Raw genomic sequence first — 23164 nt, forward strand, 5'->3', positions numbered from 1 at the left:
CTAAAATGTAGTTCAGCAAAGGTGTAGAACAACAATTGCTCTTGTATGCCTTACATTGCGGTGCACTATAATGATGAGTGTAGGCTATATGTAAAAATGCAGAGGAGAAGCGTGACAGAGATTTGTCTCGCCCCCTTGTCTGTGTTTACTTGAGACCAGAATTGTGTTTTTCTGTTTCTGTATGTAGAGACTCTTCAATGTAAAATGATATCATTTTTGGGAAAATATAGCCTAATTATTGTTATCCAGGAATTTTCAAACTTACTGTTTCCCCCTAAAAATTTAAAATGGTAAAGCACATTATTATTATTTTTAAATTAAAGTAGGATAAACCTACATTCCTGACAGAAATTAAAAACTAAAACAGGTGGTGGTGGTCTAATACGTTTGTCAAGCATTACTTAATAAACACGAGTCAACAAAACGGAAACCGTAATAGCACTTGGTGTTTAGAAACACTGACTAATACATTAACCTTACAATCTCCAACTACAACGACTTGATTACCACAAAAAACTAAGTCACTAGCGTCAACTCCTTGTTGTTTCGGCACTCGTGTAGTTTTGTATTGAAAGTGTCATGGCGGGTCGCCAGTTACAGTGTGTGCTCTCGTGTGCGCGTGCACTCATCTGAAATCAGTCGGCGGCTGCGCGTGCTCGCAGGCCAATAGTTCACCGGTGTGTGGCTTAAATCACACTCGTGTGGCTCCGCACAGACTACATCGGGCGAGGTTTTGTTGTGTAAACCGAGCAGGACAGGATCTTGTGGGCGAGTCGCCGCCCGCCACTTCCCTCATAGATGTCGGCTAAGCCGCTAACAGTCGGCCGGATAAAGTTTAGCGTTCGTGTGAAATTCGGTGTTTTTTATTATTATATATATATTTTTTTCATTTAAGGACTCACACGACAATGCCATCTTCACTAACGACTGGGAAGTAAGCGAACGACTTTATCTTCTATTTGTAAATCTCATTGTTCATGTTTGTTTGAGGTGGCTGTGTTGAAGAACCTGCGTTTTAAAGTCGGACGCTGGCCCGTGTCTCCATTAATCTGGGGAGACAAAGTGTCTGACAAATTGCTCGTCTTGCATAAATGATTTTATATTATGAATGTATTTCAGTCACAATTTTGTTAAATAACTGATAATTTATATGTTAATATTCACAAAAGCATACTTAACTGTAAATATCATTTTATACTAAAAGCTCATTTTTATACTTAAAATGCTAGTGTACAGAATTATCTCAATGATTAAATCAGCAACCCAATTACTTAAGACATTCACTGAAAAGACGAGCTGGTTTGAAATATTTCACAGGCCTGCATTGCACATGATGCTTCCATACATTGCATACATTAAAGGGATTGTGATACATACATTGGCCATTGCTGTTCATTTTCTTGGCATCTGTTTTCTGAAGAGGTTTATTATGATGATGTCATCCGGTAGCTGTTTTGAGGGTTTCCATGACAACACTGCTTCCTTGTTCAAATGGATAAGATGGGCCAAATATGAGGGGAAGGAAGTGGTGGCTGATTATGGTTGTTGACAAATCTGTTTTTCTTTTTGTTGTTGTTGTATAGGTATTGATGTGAGAGAGCGGACCAAGACATGATGATCATTGGAGCTAATAGCTGACATTGTGGAATGAGAGATTATGGAGCAAATAGACAATCCTGCCCCCCAGAGTAACAACCCTAATGGGTTTGTCAACCGAGTGTTTAATGTTTCTCTGGATGTGGAGAATGAGACCAGCAGTGTTTATATTAAAGAGACTGGGTCAGGGCCTGCAGAGATGCAGGGTGAGGCCCAGGCTTCGTCTTTTCAGACCCCTGTCAAGGACAGACAGGAGGTCAACCGAAGACCCCGTGCAGCTGGCGGAATCTGGAAGATCTTGAACCGGAAAAGAGGTGTCTCAGAGCTGGAGCGAAGACCCCACTCCATGATCCTCTTTGGGGAAGCTTCCATCCCTAAACTCTCATTTGCTGATAAAGTTCGCTCCTTTAAGAAACTTAAATCCCCTTCTGTGTTCAGAGGGAAGGCTGGGAAATTGTCTAGTGCCAAGCTCAGCAGCTCACAGGTGGATGAGGACTCTTTCTGCCGAGACATTGGCACTCCACAGCAATCTAGCAGGGGCACACTTAGACACCGTGGCAAGAGGCACTCGTATGCTGGATACACAGCAGAATTTGACTGTTCTTTTGAAGACATTGACCTCCCAGCGCCGATGGATGACCATCAGCCGACTGCTGTTCCAGAAACTACCGTTCAGAATGGTTGTAAACCATCAGAAAGAGTTTCATACTCCAAAAGAAGCCACCTCAATTCGACTAACTGTAACAAAGCTGCAGGCTGTGAGGAGGCTTCTGTTAAGGCTAGCAAAAATACCACCCAGGGTGCAGGAAGACGACACAAAGATGTGTGGAGTTACCTGAGGAGGATGTCTCTTTTGGGAAAGGCCAATCCTGTCTATTCAGAGAGGAGTTTTGATTCTGAGCTTCACTCTTTTGACAAGACGATTGACTCGGACTATGGTTCTGTAGACCTTGAGAATGTCAAAGACTTCCAAGCACTGCCTCCCAAAAATTCAGATGTGAAGGGACATTTTGGTGGATTGTTTAAATTTTTTAATAATGTAGCAGAAACAGCCAGAAAATGGCGGACAACATCCCGCTCCTTCTCCCCTTCTGAGGAAGAGAAAACCCCAATTAACTCTCCTCAGGCTCCTCAGCGCACAGTACACAAAGTTCACAGTTTGTCCCTAACCCTCCACAGTGAAGGACTTCCACAATTTCAGAATCCTCCATCCTCACCATTGACCACTAAATCCTTAAAACCCAGTACCTTTGACCATGAGGCCCCCGCACCTGTGACAGGTGTGGGATCACCTAAGGTTGTCTTCAAAGCTTTTCGGTCATGCTCAGTGTCTGGAAGTGTCAATGGCTTTGGAAGCTCAGACAGTACAGGGAAACATATAGATACAGCAACAAACCACAGGTCCACCATTGTAGAGAATCATATTCCTCACTCAGTTACAAACACTGAGACTGGTGCTGAGCATGAAATGAATCCATTAAACTGTCTGCACTTAGGAGAAAAGGTAAAGGAAGACACAGGAAATGAAGAGGATTCCAAGGATGCTTCACCTGACTCAGAGCAGATACAGGAAGCGAATATTAAATTACAAATAAATGGTAAAGAGAGCATGACCAATAGCATACCATCATCTGATTCCACAGAGGAGATATTTAAGGTAATGTATGTACTTTAAATGAAGCTATAGTATACAAAGTATGTTTTTATTTAACATTAATTCTCCTTAACACAGTTTAAGTAAATGAGTATGATCTCAGTAATATCGTGTTTCCCAGTGATGCCATAACCACATTCCATCGCAGACTTTTCCTAATCATTAACACTGCAATAGGCATGCTATTACTATCTACATTGAAAATGTGTTTCATGTAACAGTTTTAACCAGATACATCCATTTTCCTGTAACGGCAACAGAGTAGGAAAAATATAATCAAATCTGTCATTTCACCATTATTTTAGTCCTTGTAGGTGTGGTGTAAATATTGGGACTAATAAACGCATTCGGTGGAACGGTGGACCAACTGGTTAGCACATCTGCCTCACAGTTCTGAGGACCGGGGTTCAAATCCCGGCCCCACCAATGTGGAGTTCACATGTTCTACCCGCGCCTTCGTGAGTTTTCTCCGGGCACTCCGGTTTCCTCCCACATCCCAAAAACATGCATGGTAGGTTGATTGAAGAGTCTAAATTTCCCGTAGGTGTGAATGTGAGTGCGAGTGGTTGTTTGTTTCTATGTGCCCTGCGATTGGCTGGCGACCGGTTCAGGGTGTGCCCCGCCTCTCGCCCGAGTCAGCTGGGATAGGCTCCAGCACGCCCACGACCCTTGTGAGGATAAAGCGTTACAGGAAATGTATGGATGGATTCAATACACCAGTCTTGGGCTGACAAAAATATGGCACCTATGGTAGAGTTATCATTTAGCACCATCTGTTGGCGAGAGGCGGTAGTAATTGCAATGGCTTACAACTTTAAACCAAAGATGTTTGCGCTTTCCAGCCCTGCCAACCTCATGTAGCATGCAAGAACAGCCTTTTTCCCATGAAGCTTGCTGTGTAACTGCCCCTTGAGCATGGTGATGTTGATGCTTCATAGTGGCAAGCCTTATATGTTTCTACTCTAGTGAAGGTATTAGTCATGTCCCTGCCAGTCACACTGAGTCAGGACACAGTAGCCCAAATCCTATTGACAAAATGAGATATGACATTGCAATACTCAGCACACTATCATAAGGGTTAGTTATGCAACCGCATGTGCTGTGAATCTTTGTTGTAGTCATTGCATCGTTAAAATAGTTAGGTAGACATACAGTATATGGAATCATATACAGTACTTTAGGCTGCCTGGTTTAATTTGCCCATGCATTTTCTCTTATCTGATATATTTGAAGGGCAATTCCACCTATTGTGTCTGCTGTTCCCCATTATTCTTTTGTAAAACATGAGTTTGTGTAAGACAAACTAATTTATTGGAATTTTCCCACATCCTCAAAAGGTATTGAACATTAAAGGTAGGGTTTGCAGTTTAGAAAAACAATCACTTTTTGTCATCAAAATTGTCTGTATGACATGACAGTAGAATATGTACCATCTTATTAAAATGACCTTTTGGGGAAAAAAAAAAAAAAAGCATCCCTCTCTGGCCCAATCTAATTCCTCAAATGTCATTTTAATTATTGTTTTACAAGTTGGCATGGTGGGACAGAAACACCTTATCACTCTCACAGACTGGAGAGACAGAAGGAGTGACCAAAGAGAGCATGCACACATTACTTTTTTGGGGGGGTCGGATTTTTTTCCCCTCAGTTAGCAACCAAAGTTAAAAAGAAGGAATTTGCCAGATCCTGAGACAAAGCAAGAGTAAACATGAAACGTGCAGTTCACGTTAATGAGGGGTGTGGCTTTAGTCAGAGACGTGAGGGCTGGGAGAGAGAGCAGTGAAAACTGCAAATTCTACCTTTAATCGTTCACATTAGGTACACCTGAGATTCATTTTTCCAAAAATAACAGAGGTTCCTTGGTATTGGTAGATCACCTTTAGATCATTACCAAAATGTAATGGGTTATTTCTTGGCCCATGCAAATACCCTTCTTCAGTTTCATTTCATATTTTCTGCGCAATCCTGATAATTAAATGAGTGCTATTTACTGTTACTATATCAAGTAGTTATAATCTATCCTATGAAGGACAGAGAGTTATATCATTAATTATTAATTCTAAGCTCAGTTTTGATTGACATGAGTTAAAGAGCCATCCATCTACTATTTCCTACTGCTTATCCTGTTTAAAGTTTCTGACTGCGCGCAACAGAGACTACCCTATGAATGGCATCGCAAAAGATAACACTGGCACTCAAATTTACACCTACGGTCAGTGACTGGGATTCGATCCTACGCTGGCTGCACAAAAGTCAGTCATGTGTACCACTATACCACTAATCACCTGAACTAAATAGATATTTGTATTTTAAAACCCACTTTCCTTAGTGTTTTTGGGCAATAATAATAAAAAGGACACAAAATATAGTTGATTGAGAATTTGTAAAAGCACAGTGTTTGTATTGGGTCTCGCTTGATTTCAGATGTAGGTGTACCTAATGTAGTGTCCTGTAAGTATTTATTGTTGCACCTTGTGTGTGGGCCAAGCCGCCTCTGAGAATCTTTGCCAATCCCAGCTGTGTGAGCAGATTGCAAGCCAGACAGGCTGCAGTGTAAGACTGCCAGGCCCAGCCTTGCCCCACTCTAACACAGAGAAGATCTCTGTACCTCAGAAGCTGCTGCGCCCTCGTCCTCGCCCGGCATCAGCTGTATTGGATCTGTGGAGGCCAAACCCAGACCGAGATCTCAACAACCATTATAGTGAGTTTGGCTCACTATGCCGACGGAGGCACAGACCTAATCCCACCATGCAACACTCACTGGGGCTTAGATGGATGCCTGCTCGTCCCAGGCCCTGCTCTGTCATTGAAGCCAGTGTTACTAGCAAGATGCAGTCCATGGAGTTGCACCACAGAGTAAGATGTTAAATTACCACACAGGCATTTGTACATCAATTAACTGAATTTGGCTTCAATATTCAAAAGGTAATATAAAGTATTTCTCAACTAAACAATGTAATAGAAAGTAATTATACCCTCCTTCCTTTCGATCAGTGATTCTCAAAGTGTGGTACTAGTACCACTAGTGATATGCGAAATAACTAATGGTTAAGTACAGTTCAGTTGTATTTAACGTTAAAGCACAATACATTTGCATTTAATGTTGTAGAACTGTTTGTTTTCAAACATTTATTTATTGTAGGTACAATTTTTATTGAAGTGTTCATAGTGTTCATGTTTAAACTGTGCATAATGTTACAATGGCTTACAATAATATTAAATACAGTATACCTTTTAATAATAAAATCACTGTCTCGTTGATGATGGCCTATTACGCTATTGTATTTTACTCTTGGTCATGATGGTGGTGCTTGGAGAGCTAAGTATTTTTTTCAAAATTCAAAAGGAGGTCTGAATCCCACTTACTGATAAAACACATAACACAAGACCATTATGAATGAATACACTGCAGGTGCTGAAGGGCAGCCCATTCACATTATTTATACACTACTCAGTGTTAGCTGCAACAATGCAAGCATGCTCTTCTCTGTTTATAAGGAAGGCGTATATTTCAGGATGCTGCTTTTCCACCAGCTCACATCTGTCTCTCACTCTTCTGTCTTTCTCTTTGTGATCTCCTCTTACCACTCACCATTTTTTTCCATGTCCAATTTTCTGCCTCATTGCTCCCATAAGTGTTACTTCTCATTGGCCTCACTCAAAATCACTTTGTTTGAAGCTAAGAGGCTGTCTGGCTGATTTGATGTACTGTACTGTATAATCTGACAGTTTACAGCCAGGCATGCACCACTAACACACCACCTCATTTGGCATGCTGGATGCAAAATACTTGGAATTTACTGAACAAGCAGAGAAACAGGATTTTCAATAGATGTGTTCATTCAGCCTGAGTATATCAAAGCAACCCTGTATTGAATATAGGAATTGTCCTAACTCCTGAGTACCTTCCAGGCCTTGTCTCGTCCTCCCGGTGGATCTCCATTAGAGCCACCACTAAGGGTTTCTCTGCAGCGGTGCCACTCCCTACCTCTGCCCCCCAGCACTTTAACTGCTTTGGCTCTTCTCCTGCCTCATTCAGGTACTACATCACACATATATTTCAATTTCCACATATGAATATGTTTGTTTGATTAAATTGCATTATCTGACTTACTTATGCCTGTCCAACAGCTGTGGGTCAGTCATCCTCATCATCAGTACGTCTGCGGTCTGAAGGCAGTAGTTGCAGGAGGAAGAGGCTGCTACGACCTGGGTCAGAACCATTGCAAGTCAACATTGTAAGTCGAGCATACCCAGCATTTACACTCACAGTTTTGCTGTCTCTGAAGTTTTGAAGAGCCATCGATTTATGGAACAGCTCTACAGTGAAACCACAAAGGCTGAGCACACACGCCTTACGATTTGTTTCAAATGTTTCTTTTTTTTTTTTCATAAGAATAAATCAAATTGAATATTAAACAATGAATGTTTATTGAGGCAGTAAACCAAGTAAGCCATTTGAACAGCATGGTGACACTTGGCTACACAGCAACCACAGAGTAAACTCAGGTTTTTATTTGATGATCGCTGCTGATAGCAGGAAATATTGATGTGGTCAATGTGATCACTAAACATATTTTCAACACTGATTAAAAAAACAAAAACACTGTATTATTTATTTGAGGATTGGGATTCATTGTCATCCAGATGCTTTTGCTTTGATGTTTACAGATGTTACTGTTTTGTATTACAGGGGCACTGCTACATTAATCAATTAAGTATGAGTATAGTGTGTGAGATGTTAATGGCAGTTAATGGCAACCGCAGACTGAAATTCATATTTATTTAAATGTCCCGTATTTTGGCTATTTAGACCTCCACAGAGTGACTTTCTAACATGGACTTAGTATGAAATTGTCAATTCCAAAAAAACTCCTTGGTTTTGTCATATGAGTGTCCATAAAAGGCCCTTCTGACAGCTACGTCTGTTTGACCCAATGTTATATCTGGTTTGTCCATATTTGGCTAAGACTGCCCCCATTCCTCTGATTGGTTGCTTCCATGTAGAAGACCCACTAGAAGAAGACCCACTTGGACTCAGGAACACGTGGACTATTTTGATTCAGATTTCACATGTTTAATGAGGCACCATAGAAATGATATTACATCCCAAATACTAGATCAAGTTGGTTTGGCAAAATATGTTCCATTTAAACTCTCTTAACTTTAATGACGAATGAAGGAAGCAATGAAGTGCGCGTACATTGCATAAGTTCCATTATATATTCTTCTCATCTGTCTACACAAGGCATATTGAGGCTGGTCCATCTTTAGCATTATCAAAATAGAAATAATAATCATAATAATAATTATTATTATGATCATTATTATTGGGCGGCATGGTGGACGACTGGTAGCACATCCGCCTCACATTTCTGAGGACCTGGGTTCAAATCCGGCCTCGCCTGTGTGTTTGTATGTTCTCCCCGTGCCTGTGTGGGTTTTCTCCGGGTACTCCGGTTTCCTCCCACATCCCAAAAACATGCATGGTAGGTTAATTGAAGCCTCTAAATTGCCCGTTGGTGAGAATGTGAGTGCGAATGGTTGTTTGTTTATACAGTATGTGCCCTGCGATTGGCTGGCAACCAGTTGAGGGTGTACTCCGCCTTCTGCCCGCAGTTAGCTGGGATAGGCTCCAGCATACCCGTGACCCTAGTGAGAATAAGCAGTGTATAAAATTGATGGATTATTATTATTATTATTATAGGCGGCACGGTGAAAGACTGGTTAGCATATCTGCTTCACAGTTCTGAGGACTGGGGTTCAAATCCCGGCCCCGCCTGTGTGGAGTTTGCATGTTCTCCCCGTGCCTGCGTGGGTTTTCTCCGGTTACTCCGGTTTCCTCCCACATCCCAAAAACATGCGTGGTAGGTTGATTGAAGACTCTAAATTGCCCGAGGTGTGAAGAAGAAGAAGAATCACCTTTCATTGTCATGAACCTGCATGCATGTACACGAAATTTGTTCTCTGCATTTAACCCATTACAGTGAACACACACACGTTAGTGGAACACACTCATGGCTGTATTAGCTCAAAAGGGTGCTTATTCTAAATACCGAGCAAATGGTCTGAATACTTACGCCTGTGTGATATTTCAGTTTTTCTTTTTTAATAAATCTGAAAAAATTTCAACAATTCTGTTTTTTCTGTCAGTATGGGGTGCTGTATGTACATTAATGAGGAAAAAAATGAACTTAAATGATTTTAGCAAATGGCTGCAATATCAGAAAGAGTGAAAGGTTACGGGGATCTGAATACTTTCTGTACCCACTGTATATCCAAGATAGCTGGGATAGGCTAGCTATGCATGGTGACTTTTCCAACTCCAAGTGTTTGCGTGATATTTGAGATATTCCCCCAAAACCCCAAATACTTTGGTCAAATTCAAAATTATATGACCTTTGCGGCATTTGAATTTTAACTTACCGCTGTAGATGTAGGACCAAACAGTCTGACGACAGCATAGGTACTTTGATATGCAAGTAGCCTTGGGGCAATTATTGGTGTAGTGGTTACAAAGTGGCTATAGGTGCATTGGTGTATGTTGGAGGGGTGGAGAGGGTGTTGGTGCGGTTGGTGCGGAGAGGTATGATCAATGTGGGAGGCATGATGGGTGGGTTCTCATTGTAAAACCTATGCATGAAGAATTCAATGCAACATACTATTTGACATTTCAAGTTGAATCTACTGGTTGATATCTAAGTTTTTGTGTTTAATTCAGAATTTGGAGGAGTGCAACTTGGTCTATACAATATCCCCACTATAAAAATTATTAGATTTTTTTTTTCTTCAGTATCATTAATACTCAATCTAGAATTGTATTTCTTTAAAGAAGTCTCAAAATAATTAAGCATTTGGCGCACTTGATGCTACATGGTGTTTGCAAACCACTGCACAATGTTGCCATGACACTGCCTGTCCTGCGTTCATTTACTTGTTTCTATCTTGAGGCAGCCGTATTAGGCAAGGCTAAAAGAAGACAGTGTGTGGGTGAGGGAGAGAAAAGGGGGTGGAAGAGAAAAAGAGAGGGAGAGAGAACGAGAGAGAACGAGAGATGTTTCCTGTTTTGTGTGCATGTTTACGTCGTAGCCTGCCCTAGGGTAGGGACGTGAACCACTGGAAAAGTCGCTGAATGGTGAAAGACATTTATGTAAAGCATCGTCAGATGTTACACATTTTGCATGTCTTATTTCAGGATACACGGATTGAGGCTTTGACATAATGTTTTTAGGTACACTGCAGTGTGTGTTACAGTTCCTATTAGGATGACTACTTGCGCCCGGAGGCCGCAGGCAGAAAGAAAGCATTCTCACTGCAGTGGATTAACTGCTAATGCTGACGCCTCTCTTCTTCATTTTATTTAAATGGATTTCTCCTTCAGTCACTTCCTCCTCTTCTTTCCTTTCCTCTTCTCTGTTAATTCTTCAGATTGAGGGGACAGTTTTCTGTAGTCTGGTACTGATGCTGTGATGATAGCATCTGGACTGACCAGTTGTGAAAAGGAAAAACTTATTCAGGGCTTCATGTAGATTAAAACTTAAATTATACATGATTAAGTGTAATACCAACCGGCGGGCATGTGCGGTCATAATCATATTACGCAACGCTATTTATTAATTATGAATGCATGAGTCAGCAGGCAGTGGTTAATTGGGCAAAGAGTAGGCCAGTTATGGAACGCGCTACTTGTGCACGCAACTGTAGACACATGCTTGAGCACCAGTTCTCATCTGCGGTCCCTTCTCGAGATTTCTTATTTCTCCTCAAATGGGGTTTTGAGTTTTTCCTTGATAACCTGGGGCGTTTAGATCAGGGGCTGTTGTCGGTCTTTGTCAAATGTGGGCCTGTGAAGCCCTTTGAGAGTCTTTTATGATTATACAAATAAACTTGACTGTATGTACAATACTTGCCACTTAACCCTCAGCCTTACTGACACTTCCTTCGCACAATACACTCACTCAGATAGAGAGAACATGGTATCATTGTTTTCAGAAGAATAAATAGAACCAGGTTGTGATGTCTTTGTCAAACACGAGCGGGGTTTACATGGAGCCTTATATTCCGCTTAGAATCAGGTAGAAACCCAAACCAAATAACAATGGACCACATAAAGACCACAGTTGGAAGAAACAGACTGAAACCAAATGAATTTCATTTGGTTTTGCAGGGGTACAATACCCCTTTCTCCAAACGAATCAAAAGTCATGTAAACGGTCAATCGGAATGTTGTCAGTCTGCATTCTGTCTGCGCAGGCTCTGTCTTGACGTAAATCCGCAGTGACTTCATTGTTTACGCACTCGAAAATATGGCTGCTTCCAAACAGAGCTCGTCTACGACAGAACTTTTAACTATTTGTGTCTTGTTTTTATCAATCTGCTGCTTCAATAAAAGGAAAAATAATCGCAACTACTCTGCTAAACAGACTACTGACCTCCATCTTGATAAATCGTATGATGTTTACATAGATCTTCACTTCACATGTCTGTAAATGTAAACACCAGAGCAAAATACAGTAGATCACATCACATGTAAACAGTTGACCTGAGATCTTCAAACTGAATGATTTCAATCAGACAGAAAAAAGTCCGCATATAAACCCAGCTACTGTTGAAGGTTCTTCACCTTCAACAGTAGTGAAGAACCAATGAAGAACTGCCAACATCTTCATTTCTATCTTCTCTCGAACCTGTCATTGGTGTTTATTCAGCACTACAACTCTACCAAGCTGCAAACTCATATCCACTGTGAAATCCTCCAGCCACCAGCTGTAACAGTTCTGATTAAGTGCTGCTGATGGAATCTAAGCAGGTGGTTGTGTCACAGCCTCCTGAGGTTGTTTCTTCTACCAACTGGGTTTGTGCCTGTCAGGTGTGTTCATGTGTGTTATTGTTGGTGCATGCACGTGCGCTCATGTTGTGTATTTATGTGTGTGTGTGTGCGCACGTGTGTGTGCGCACGTGTGTGTGTGGGAAACAGAGAGGCTCAGGGCCTTTTTCTTATATAATAGTCAAGAGAGTTTCCTTTGCTCACTATAAAAGCCATTCCCACTTTTATTTAATGTGGCTGCATACTCCCAGAGACTATGTGGTAACTCTCTGATCTGACTCACTGGAGTAGCCTGCTTTACTGTTACTCTATTATAATTAATTCTCTGTCTCTTTCCAGACATTGTATGTCTGTGCTTGTGCAGATTTGTATCTGTGCTTTGTTGTTGCACATTGTATTACATACTTCCAGAGTGCTATTTGTTTGTTTTTTCAGCATCATCTCTGAAGCAATCATATGTCAATGTTAGATTAGGACAGTCGGGGCATTTTAGTAGATGGTGTGACAAATGTGTTATGTAATATTTCTTTTGGGACAGGTTTAAACCATGCAGTACTTATTATCCAGCATCATCTGTACCTCAGTCATCATTTTGTTTGGTTCAGTAATTTACATCAACAATTAATCTGATAACCTCATCTTGACTGTCTTCTTTCTATTGTAGCCTCCTTAATTCCCCTTTATCAAGTCATAAGGACAATTTATCTGATTCCAACTGAGTAGGAACAGATTGAGGAAGCTCCTTTTCTGTTCCAGCATGAGTGCAAAGCAAGGTCCATTAAGGCATGGATGGATGTATTTACTGTGAAATATTGGGATTAACTCACACAGAGCCTTGGCCACAACCACATTACACCTTTAACACGCTGAACTACAAAAGAGATTGTATGAAAAGATTCCCACAGACTCACTCCAAAATCTGAAGACTGCAATAATGGTGCCAAGTGTCACCATATTTTTCTCTGTACTGTAGTGGCGTTTTTTTTTTCAAATTTTCCAACATAATTACAGTCTCATTACTAGTAGTTATTATTGTTGAGGGGATATTGTACCACAGGTCTTGCCAATGTGAAGTGGATATGCAAACATATCAATAATGTTGTCTTCAGCTGAAAAGTTTTCATTTTATTGACAGTGCACAAAGTACTTGGTACTTGACATTTTGGATGCACCCTCAGCTTTCTCCCTGGTCACCCTCAGGCCAAAATCTTACACACTGAAACCTTACCTTATTGGCAGAATTCCATATGAGCTTAAAATGTGAATAAGATAATAGTGGAACATAATTAGCAGTTAATAAAGTGATTGATTTTTTGGTTTTTTTTTATTTTTTTGTTTACTTGAATACTCAATCTTCCAGAATTAAAGTTGGAAGCATATTTAGTCTTTCTTGTGCTTGATATTTGCAATGTAGTTCAAATGATCAGCAAGCAACTGTAAAAAAAAAAAACATGCACAAAAGAGGACAAAATTATTTTATCTTTTAGGAAAGACAATTTAGACTATTCATGCACTTATGCAAAAGCTGACCTCTTGCACATACAGGGATGAGAGACATAGTATAAAGATCACTTGAACATGTCTACATCACCAAAGAGTTTTGGGTATTCGTCGCAGCTTCTTTAGATTGTCTTATCACTTGCAGCATCCCTGATGCTATGTTCATCTGGTTGATTACAGTATACACAAATATACAATGCAAATATATTTCATTCCTGTAGTGATCCCATTAAGGTATGGCTGTATAAGCTAATTTATTATATAAACCTCCCACACAAGAGAATCATTGAATAGGACCTATAATTGTGGGGCCTATAATTGTGACAAACTCTTGTGTAACAAGCTGCTTGGGCCTATCAGAAGTGGTTTGTTAACTCTGTCATAAACAACTCAGCTACTCCAGGAACGTTTTTTTCAGAAGGGTTTGTGTATTAGGTTTATGAAAACTGTTCAAACTGACTCATGCAAATCTTACTCGACAAACATACAGGGCGAACATGCTCAGTGGAGTTCAAGCAAGTAGTTTAAAGTCTGACAGATGTTAGCTTCATTTAACCTTCAATGGATTGGGCACATACAGTAAGTGGTGGTGGTGACCCTATTCTAAAATGAGACAAGTATAATTGGCTGTAAGGCGTTCTAGTTGTAATTGTGTCCTGCAGGGCCATGTGAAAGATGGGGTAGATTTTCCTGGCAGCTGACACTTCCTGTGTACATTATTTTATTATACTTTGTCTCTGACTTCTCAGGCTCCCTGCTACACCAATGCAGCCTCTGAGAAAGCCCTCCATCACAATCATGTACAGTATTATGCAACTACTTCACTCCTAGTATTTTGTTCTTCACCCTGCCTTTAGAGCTAGACCTCAGTCTTCTTTCCCTCTCCCCTGCCATTAACTTGAGTTTTGCTCCCCAATGTTTATTTTTCATCTGCTCACCTCACTTGCATTCTCTCCATGGGGTCCTCCCTCCAGGCATGTGAGAGTACAGTACCTGCTTCTTGGGGACGGTTCTACTTTCTTGTGGGACTGTGAGGATGATAGCATTCTTTTATTTTGGCTGCTTTTTCATTGTTATTTTGCAGTGCAACTCAACATTTAAGTCTCCCAAGTCTTTGATGGGTATCAATACCTTTGTTGGGGAAGGAACTGTGTTTGATAACCTAAGAAGGTATTGGGACTTGCATGCATCATAAAACTTAAAAATGTCTCCCTACTAATAAGTGGAGAAAAATGGTGTGATTAGCTCCATAAAGAATATAGGCTTGACGACAGACCAAGCAGTCTTGAACCTAAATATCACTGCACTGAAGAATTGTGTGCACCAGTGAAGCTGTGTAATCCGTTTGGATCAGAGAACAGATACAAACATCTAATATACAGTAAGGCGATTCAGCAAGACATTTCATGGGGGGCACATTTTCAAACATTGGGGCCAAGGACCACTTCTGTGTTTGGACACTGTTATTGTTATTATGGATATAATGTCACTCTTTGCCATATTTTAGGGTTAGGGCTGGCATAACTGAGTTATAAATAAAATAATACAAATGTGGAGGTCATTTTCTTTCGGGGGTTTGGTAGGCAAAGGCTGTTCCGTAAATTTGTGACATTTCCGTGTCTAATTTTCTTCTCGAGTTAATAACAGAGATCACATTTACATTATTACAAAACTTAGTACATGCTACTGATTTGAGGGATTGCAATTGTTTGAGCGAACAGCTGCAAAGAAGGATGATTCATATAATGTGAAAGCAATGCACAGTGACACAAACACTGTCAACAACATTTTTTTATGGATTCACAGGTGTATACTGAATAAGTAAGCATAGAGTCAAGAGGTTTTTGTCAAATACTCTGTAAAGGTGCATCAATGAAGAACTGCCAACAGCGACAGTCCGAGCCACGTGTGACCTTGACTCCATCATTGGTCTTCATTCAGCACCACTGTCCTGACGAGGTGCAAACACGTTACTGTGACTTCCTGCAGCCACCAACTGTAACAGTTCTGATAAAGTGCTGCTGATGGGTCTTAGCAGGTAGTTAGTTTGATGAACAAATTGTTAATAAATACTGGAAATAAAAAAATTATCAAATATAGTTTCTCTGCGTCAATGCACTGTCCAAAAGTTTATAAATGGGTGTTTTGTTGTAAACTCCCTCCACTGCTTGGTCTTTTGTAATGACTACACTCGTAGCAAAGTACCAGTACGAAAAGGTGTGTCATTAAAAATGCACCGGCGTGACAATCATAGATTTTCAAATTTGCAGGAGCACTCTACTGGTCCGGGTTAACTGCAAAAAAAAGCATCTTAAGTGTGAGCAGAACAGACTTACATGCAGGTCTGGTGTCAATACACAGGCCTGTTGAAACAGCCTAAATGTAGAGCCTCCAGTGTGCATACTGTTGTGGTCAAGTGTGTGAGAAGACCGTTTATTATCAACCATAACAAAAAATGACTTCAGCTATAATAAACGGGGGATGTAACTATACTGCTTTGAAGTAGACATTTTACAAAACTCTAACAGACATTGCATGCAAAAAGGGAGCCAGCAACCAGAAAACACAGCCAGGCTTCCAATGTTTAAGACCCCAGGTGGCTGCCAGTGCTCTGATGAGTTGTGACACTAGTAAACACACTCATAACTGGCACAATGCAAGTGCAGTAGTGCAGCACTCGCCTGCAACAAATCAATGTTGAAACAGGTCATGCATTTCTTCACATTTTTCCTTATAATTGTCTATTTCTGGGGGTTTTGTAGACATAAACACACATGCTACATATTTTTTTTCATATACAAATATCGATATATAACATGCTTGATCTTTTCTCCAAAATGTGACTTCGGTGAAATTGTTCAGAGGGTCGAAATTAGAATTGCTGATTAGATCATCTGTAAATTGTGGTGGATGCTAAATATCATGGCGGCACGGTGGAAGACTGGTTAGCACAACTGCCTCGCAGTTCTGAGGACCCGGGTTCAAATCCAGCCTTGGCTCTGTGGTGTTTGCATGTTCTCCATGTGCCTACGTGGGTTTTCTCCAGGTACTCCGGTTTCCTCCCACATCACAAAAACATGTCTGGTTGGTTAATTGGAGACTCTAAATTGCCCGTAGGTGTGAATGTGAGTGTGAATGGTTGTTTGTTTTTATGTGCCCTGCAATTGGCTGGCGACCAGTTCAGGGTCTATCCCGCCTCTCGCAGAGAGTCAGCTGGGATAGGCTCCAGCATGCCGCGACCGTAGTTAAATGAATGAATATGTGACAAAACAATGCTGCACAGATGCATACTTTCATACTTTTACTTTCAATGACTATTGGTACTTGCTCCTCTTTCTAACCCACTAATTTCTCACACAATTCATCTGAACCAAGCAGCTGATTTTTTGAACAATGGTGAAAGACCTGGGTTCAAGAACATGCATATTTTTAGGAATTATGTGGCATAAAGGTCCTGGGAGAAAGCAGGACATCAGTGTGGTTGCTGTGGCGATAGGAGAGAAACAAAAGAACAGGAGCAGACTGGAGTGGAAATGGGTGTGGTGGTCATTGCCTCAATAAGCCAAATGCCCTCCGGCCACAAACAAATTTGATCACACATACATTCTTATTCAGAGAATATTATTCTAAAAATGTTTGTGGTCTCATACAGATTTACTCAAGAAAATTCCAGGGTTAGAATTATGCATTTTGGGCCATTATCGTAAAATACTATAAAAGACAACCCTCGATGAAAGTTTTTTTTTTTTTAGTTTTTGCCCTCTAGTTAATTTCACTGGAGCAGCTATGGACCAACGTTTAAATTTTGTTACGACTATCCACACATTATGTACTGCAATTCATGACTGTTCAAATAAAAAAAATATTAAGAAATATATAACTAGCTAACACTGCTGCCTCGACAGAGGTCTGCACTTTATGAATGCTTTTGTTGAATATGAATTTGACATTAGTATAATAAACTTTATTCACTTAGTGGCTAGGAGAAGTGACAGTTCCACTCTCTCTTTGTGAGACGTGGCTTCTATTTTGATCATCCACTTACGTTCCCAAGTATGGTTTGATTCCTAGACGGCTAGAGACCACATTACAAAAAAAGGTCAGTTAATTTGGCATTAATCTATTTTTGTTCCTCATTGCAGATGTACTGATGCACATGGTTTTTAACCAAAATAAGTCTTCACATTATAAGCCAATGTTTTCTTGTGATCGACCTTACAGTTAAAGAATAACTGCTGCAGAAATATGAGACTATTGTTGTGCCATGCTAGACCAATCATGTACAGGCAAGTCTTGTTTGGCATAAGGGCTGTTTTCAGGAAAGCCTTTTCATTTTCACAGACAAATTTGTGGAAAAACCATTCTAGTAGTAATTCAACATATAGGCCTGCATCAGCAGCTACTGTTTATTAAAATACCTTGGTGATACTCCTTTGCAAGTTCTCCTCTCAACTAATGTATATTAAATAAATGATAAACTGGTCCATCAAGTTTTAAGTAGGATGAAAATGTGCCTGAACATGATGACGGCTTATCAGGCAGTAGGGTCGGCTCTCGATGCATGATGTTCATGGAAAATAAGCTCAGCATTTTATCAGATGTAATACTGTGAGGAATTGTACTGTTTTCACAAACTAACTGTCTTTTGTATATGTATGACTGAATTAGCATTGTTGTCTGTGCAGATTTAGACTTTCAGATGTGACCTTTGTTGTCTAAATGTCAGGGAGATTGGAGAGTGAGCCCACAGTGGAAGGGCACGCTTATGTAATATGCTCCCTCTGCCTTTCACACAGATTCATTGACACACACACACACGTATATGCACACATTTACTAGCACAGAGCAGGCTCTTGTTTGAGAAGTGTTGTCATATCTTAGCTGTGATGCTTCGTACAGCTCTTTGCAATTCACTGAAAGCCTCACTTTCATGAGCCTTCGCTTTTATCTGAATATATGTGCATAAAGTACCCTGGAAATTATTTATGGCTTTAAAAATACTGGTGCACTCCTTTTGGTGTTATCATCTTTCAAACATATTCTTAGATCTTTGATAGAAACCCGAAGCTCTATGTGAAGTTGTGTTGAGTGGTAGATTGGATAACTTGTTTTTGGGATTGTGGTGACTGAACTGAACCAAATGCAGCCTATGAAATTATTTATGATCACAGAGAGCTCCCATCATAATCTTCAAAACAATGAAGACATAAGTACTCGTAAAAAACAGAATTATCCTTCCCAAGATAGCAGCTATGCTGTTTATTTGAGTTACAGTTACAATGGATTTTAAACTTATTCTTTTTCCATGTACTGTAATCTAGTCCATGCATTTACATCTGGGGGTTTACATGGAGCCTTCTATTCGGATTATAATCGGTTTAGAAGCCTAAACTGAATGAAAATGCTCCATATAAATACCTCAGTCGGAATAAATGGGCCAAATCCAAATGGAATTTCAATTGGTTTCACAGGGGTGGAATATTCCTTTTGCTAAACCGATCACAAGTACTTTTTTGTCATGTAAACCGTGAATCGGAAAGGTGCCGGGCTCCGCTCTGTCTGTGCATGCTCTGTCTTGACATAAATGCACGGTGACATCATCGTTTACACACGTAAATATGGCAGCTCCCACCCAGAGCTCGTATGCGACGGAGATCCTGTTTTTAACTACTTGTAACTTGTTTTTATCAAGCTGTTGTTTTCTGTGTAAAAACAATCCCATCTACTGTGCTAAATAGACTAAATAGACACCCATCTTGATAAAAGACGTAATGTTTACGTCGATGTGCGCATGTCACACGGATGTTCTGATTAAATGAAGTGCACATGTATCCACTCGATCAGAATAGATCACGTCACATGTAAATATTTGACCAGTGTTGTTCAATCGGATTGACAAAAAAAGTCTGCATGTAAACCCAGCTAATATCAAGAGTCACAAATATATTTTCCTGAAATGGGTAGATAAAATTATTTTTTTTCATTTTATCTATTTTTTAATATTTTCTCTCATACAGTAATTGGTTGATCGGTTTTATATTAATACAATTAAAATCAGTACATACGTTTAACAATGTTTTTTTATTTTTAATAAATAATTGGTTAATTAAGTTAATTGAGCCTAATGCAACAATTATTTTCTATAAACTTGATTCATGTTGTTGGCCAATAATTTCGATCCACACAATTAAAACACCACTGTTGGCTTCTTGCAATGCTGAGAAACATTTGTTTAAATTTTTTTCATTTTATAGTTCTCACATTTATAAGGCTTCCATTTTATTTTAATGAAATCTAATGGCAGTAGGGTCACTGATGGTGTAGTGGTACACTCGCCTGACTTTGGTGCGGGCAGCGTGGGTTCAGTTCCCACTCAGTGACGGTGTGAATGTGAGTGTGAATGGTTGTCTGTGTCTATGTGTGCCCTGCGACTGACTGGCGACCAGTTCAGGGTGTAGTTTCGCCCGAAATCAGCTGGGCTAGGCTTCAGCGTCCCGTGACCCTAACCAGGATAACCGGTGTTGAAAATGGATGGATGGATGGATAATGGAAGTAAACCATACTTCCCAATCTACGCAATCCATACATCCATGTTTGTTCTGAAGGTAAGCTTTAATGCTTAGCTATGTTAGAAAACACGTTACATAGTGTAGATAAATGTACATATCTCAATCTACATGTTTAAATTTCAGTTCAGGACTTCTCAGTAACACAGATTTGTAAAATATTCTTACGTTGGATGTCGGTTGATTGTTCCCATGGTATTATATTAAACGTACATACACGTAAAAAATTGAGGATATATTGGATAACAGAATGACACCTGACTCCCACCATGCTAACCGCTATCTAGCCTTGAGGCTAATGCTAGCCTGTCATGTCTTTGCTACTGATCCAAAGTTTCGCTATAGTCTGTTAACATTTTATCCCTCATTTTAGCACATCTAAGGAGATTGGAAAATGTATAACAGCTAATATGAACTGATTAGGGTTAATCAGGGAAAAAATCGACCAAAGGAAAACGAACAGGAGTCGGTCTATTACTCTTTCCGTTTGTCTATCTTATCCCCCCAACCTTGACTCAACATGGCAGACAAACAAATGTCTATTTACCTCAATGTTTGGAGTTCTGTACAAGGCGCACATCACTTTAAGCTAAACATTTAAATCATATTCAATGCACCAATAACATTAATTGCACTATAAAAACTTGTTGATATTGTATATTACAATTTGAAATATTCAAAATAAAATTAAATTTAAACTGCCAGCCCTCCCAGTTAATGTGGATTTTTGACTTCAAAAGCTGTCTATGGCAGATTTTATGAGAGAGTTGTGAAACTTGTAATATTGCAGTATTGCAACTGTAATATCTTTGCGATTCACGTTATCACTATACTGGGCTTCTTATGTGCCCATTATTATTATTATCTCACTTCTCACTGATTATTTGGGCATATTGTATCTATTGACATGAAACAAGAATGACAGGACAGTCAGCGAGTGTGAGCATCAGAATGTTGCACAAGACTCATTCGAATGATTGTTTTGTCTTCGCCATGCGGCAGACTGAGCTGTTATACTGGATCGATTAGACGTACTAGCATCAGACAGAATAGTGGAAAATGCTGACGTCATGCCAATGTGACTACAAGGTGTTTAACACTAAATAAAACTGAACCCGTCATGAAATCCTCCCCGTAAGGTATGACTAATAAATGGCACATAGTCTCGGCAAGGCGATGTTGTGAGAAGGGATGGTGGAAAGAAAGGTTGTGATTTGAGCCTAGTTGGTCAGTGAAGTCAGCGAGGGGCTGGACGTGCCCCTCCCCGCCTGGTGTGATGTCGGATGCCGGTAGTCTTGCAGTCGAGGCTGATGAGTATTAATTCAGGACCGCCTCTGAAACACTGAGCCCTTCTCTGGCTGGTCGCCGCTCACCGGAACGCAGCTCTGCAGCTGCGAACAGCCTGCACGCCGCCTTCCCCCCGCTCGTTTTAATCTGCAGCCCGGAGAATCGCTGGCTTGCAGGGGAAGAGGCAAAACACCGTCAGGTGTTGATCAGCAGGGAGAAATCGCGGTGCAGACTGATGACGATGATGATGGTGAGGATGATGCATCCCCTCCTGTGCCATTATGAATTACCAGACGCAGTGTGAAGAGGCGTATCGGCATCTTTTTTCCACGTTTTGCCCAACCGTAAAGGTGGATTACATGCTCGCCTGGGGTCTTCACCGCTGAATACCGCCCGACTGAGAACGCCTCTCACGGCCCGCAGTGCTGCGCCATGGCCTTGGATGTCCAGACTTGCGCGGTGTTTACGGTGATCGCGTTGCTGGTGCTTGTGAACGTGCTGTTGATGTTCATCCTCGGTACTCGTTAATGGATCTGCGGTCGGGGCCCGGTTCGCAGCGCACCTCGCTGGCACACAGGAGAGGAGAGACAGGCGGTGCGCGGTGTTTGAGAGCGGGGACACCCGGCGCTCCTTCACGGCTACGCGTTGAAATGAATGACGTTGGTACAACATCATGTATTTTGTGTTACCCACTCCCCAATCCTTCGTTGTGTATTGTGTCCTCTCACCGTTCGTTTGTGATAGATTATGTTGTTTGGTGGTGGGTGCCCTGCGATTGGCTGGCAACCAGTTCAGGGTGTACCCCGCCTCCTGCCCGATGATAGCTGGGATAGGCTCCAGCACGCCCGCGACCCTTGTGAGGAGAAGCGGCTCAGAAAATGGATGCATGGATGGATAGTGGTGGAGCGAACACATTAGATCTGTATGCTCTAACCTTTTTCTGTGGTCACTAGATTTATCCCCGCATATAAACATGTCCCCTTCGTCGATCTCCTCTCTTCTCTCTCCTCCATATTGTAGTCCATGGTTTATGAGCATGAGAGTGATTCAATTATGTCATTATTAGACTGAAACGGGTGATAATTTTTAACCTCCTCCCTGCTGCTGCTTAATTTTTAATTATTATTTACTATTCACAACATGGCAGCTAATAGGTGATCTCGCTACATGTGATATTCTTAGCAAATAGGCTTGCAAGTGCGATGTGTGCTTCAGACGCTGCATGATTATGGTAGTTGAACAGTAGTTGTGGACAAGGCTGGGCCTAATAAAGGAGGGCCTCCACTTGAGGTTTCCCCCATTTTAGATGCAGTTAAACTTGGCTCCCATTTCCAATGCTAGAATATTCACACTTCAACAATGCACATGTTTCTGAGGCTCACACTTCTCTGATCATTGCAATATATATATATGTCTTTTTTTATTCGCCAAGTGAAAAGGCTTGTTAGAGGGGAAATGCCTGTTTCATATCTTCCATATGCAGCATAAGCCAATAAAGGGTGGGAGGCAGGTGTCATGAATGTTTAATGAATGTCATAAATAGATATGCTAAAAGCCCATCTCAGAGTTGTCCATGACATTCCTATTATAAGTAATGGTGGGCAGGCTAGTTTGCTTGACTTTTTATTTATTAATTTATTTAGATATAACTGCTCTCTCACCCTGTAGGCTAAGTAATACAGTATGTATTTGTTTAGTGAAGGTGGAACGGTTTTACTGCATGTGTAGACAAAT

General features: G+C 40.7%; 1 protein-coding gene across 4 annotated transcripts in view; it reads left to right on the forward strand.

Annotated features, from left to right (window-relative positions):
* Positions 1-712: 712 nt before the first annotated feature.
* Positions 713-23164, forward strand: part of LOC133407593 (spermatogenesis-associated protein 13-like) — a 58136-nt gene continuing 35684 nt past the window's right edge. For all 4 annotated transcript variants that reach the window (XR_009769200.1, XM_061685642.1, XM_061685643.1 and 1 more), the window contains exons 1-4: positions 713-934; positions 1584-3253; positions 7163-7289; positions 7382-7488. Coding sequence is in view for 3 of the 4 variants with exons in the window: in XM_061685642.1 (XP_061541626.1) it covers positions 1658-3253; positions 7163-7289; positions 7382-7488 (1830 nt within the window). In the remaining variant the exon portion in view is untranslated. The remainder of the gene's footprint in view (positions 935-1583; positions 3254-7162; positions 7290-7381; positions 7489-23164) is intronic.

The sequence above is a fragment of the Phycodurus eques genome, chromosome 9, assembly GCF_024500275.1.
Source record: "Phycodurus eques isolate BA_2022a chromosome 9, UOR_Pequ_1.1, whole genome shotgun sequence".
In the NCBI taxonomy this organism is placed as follows: Eukaryota; Metazoa; Chordata; class Actinopteri; order Syngnathiformes; family Syngnathidae; genus Phycodurus; species Phycodurus eques.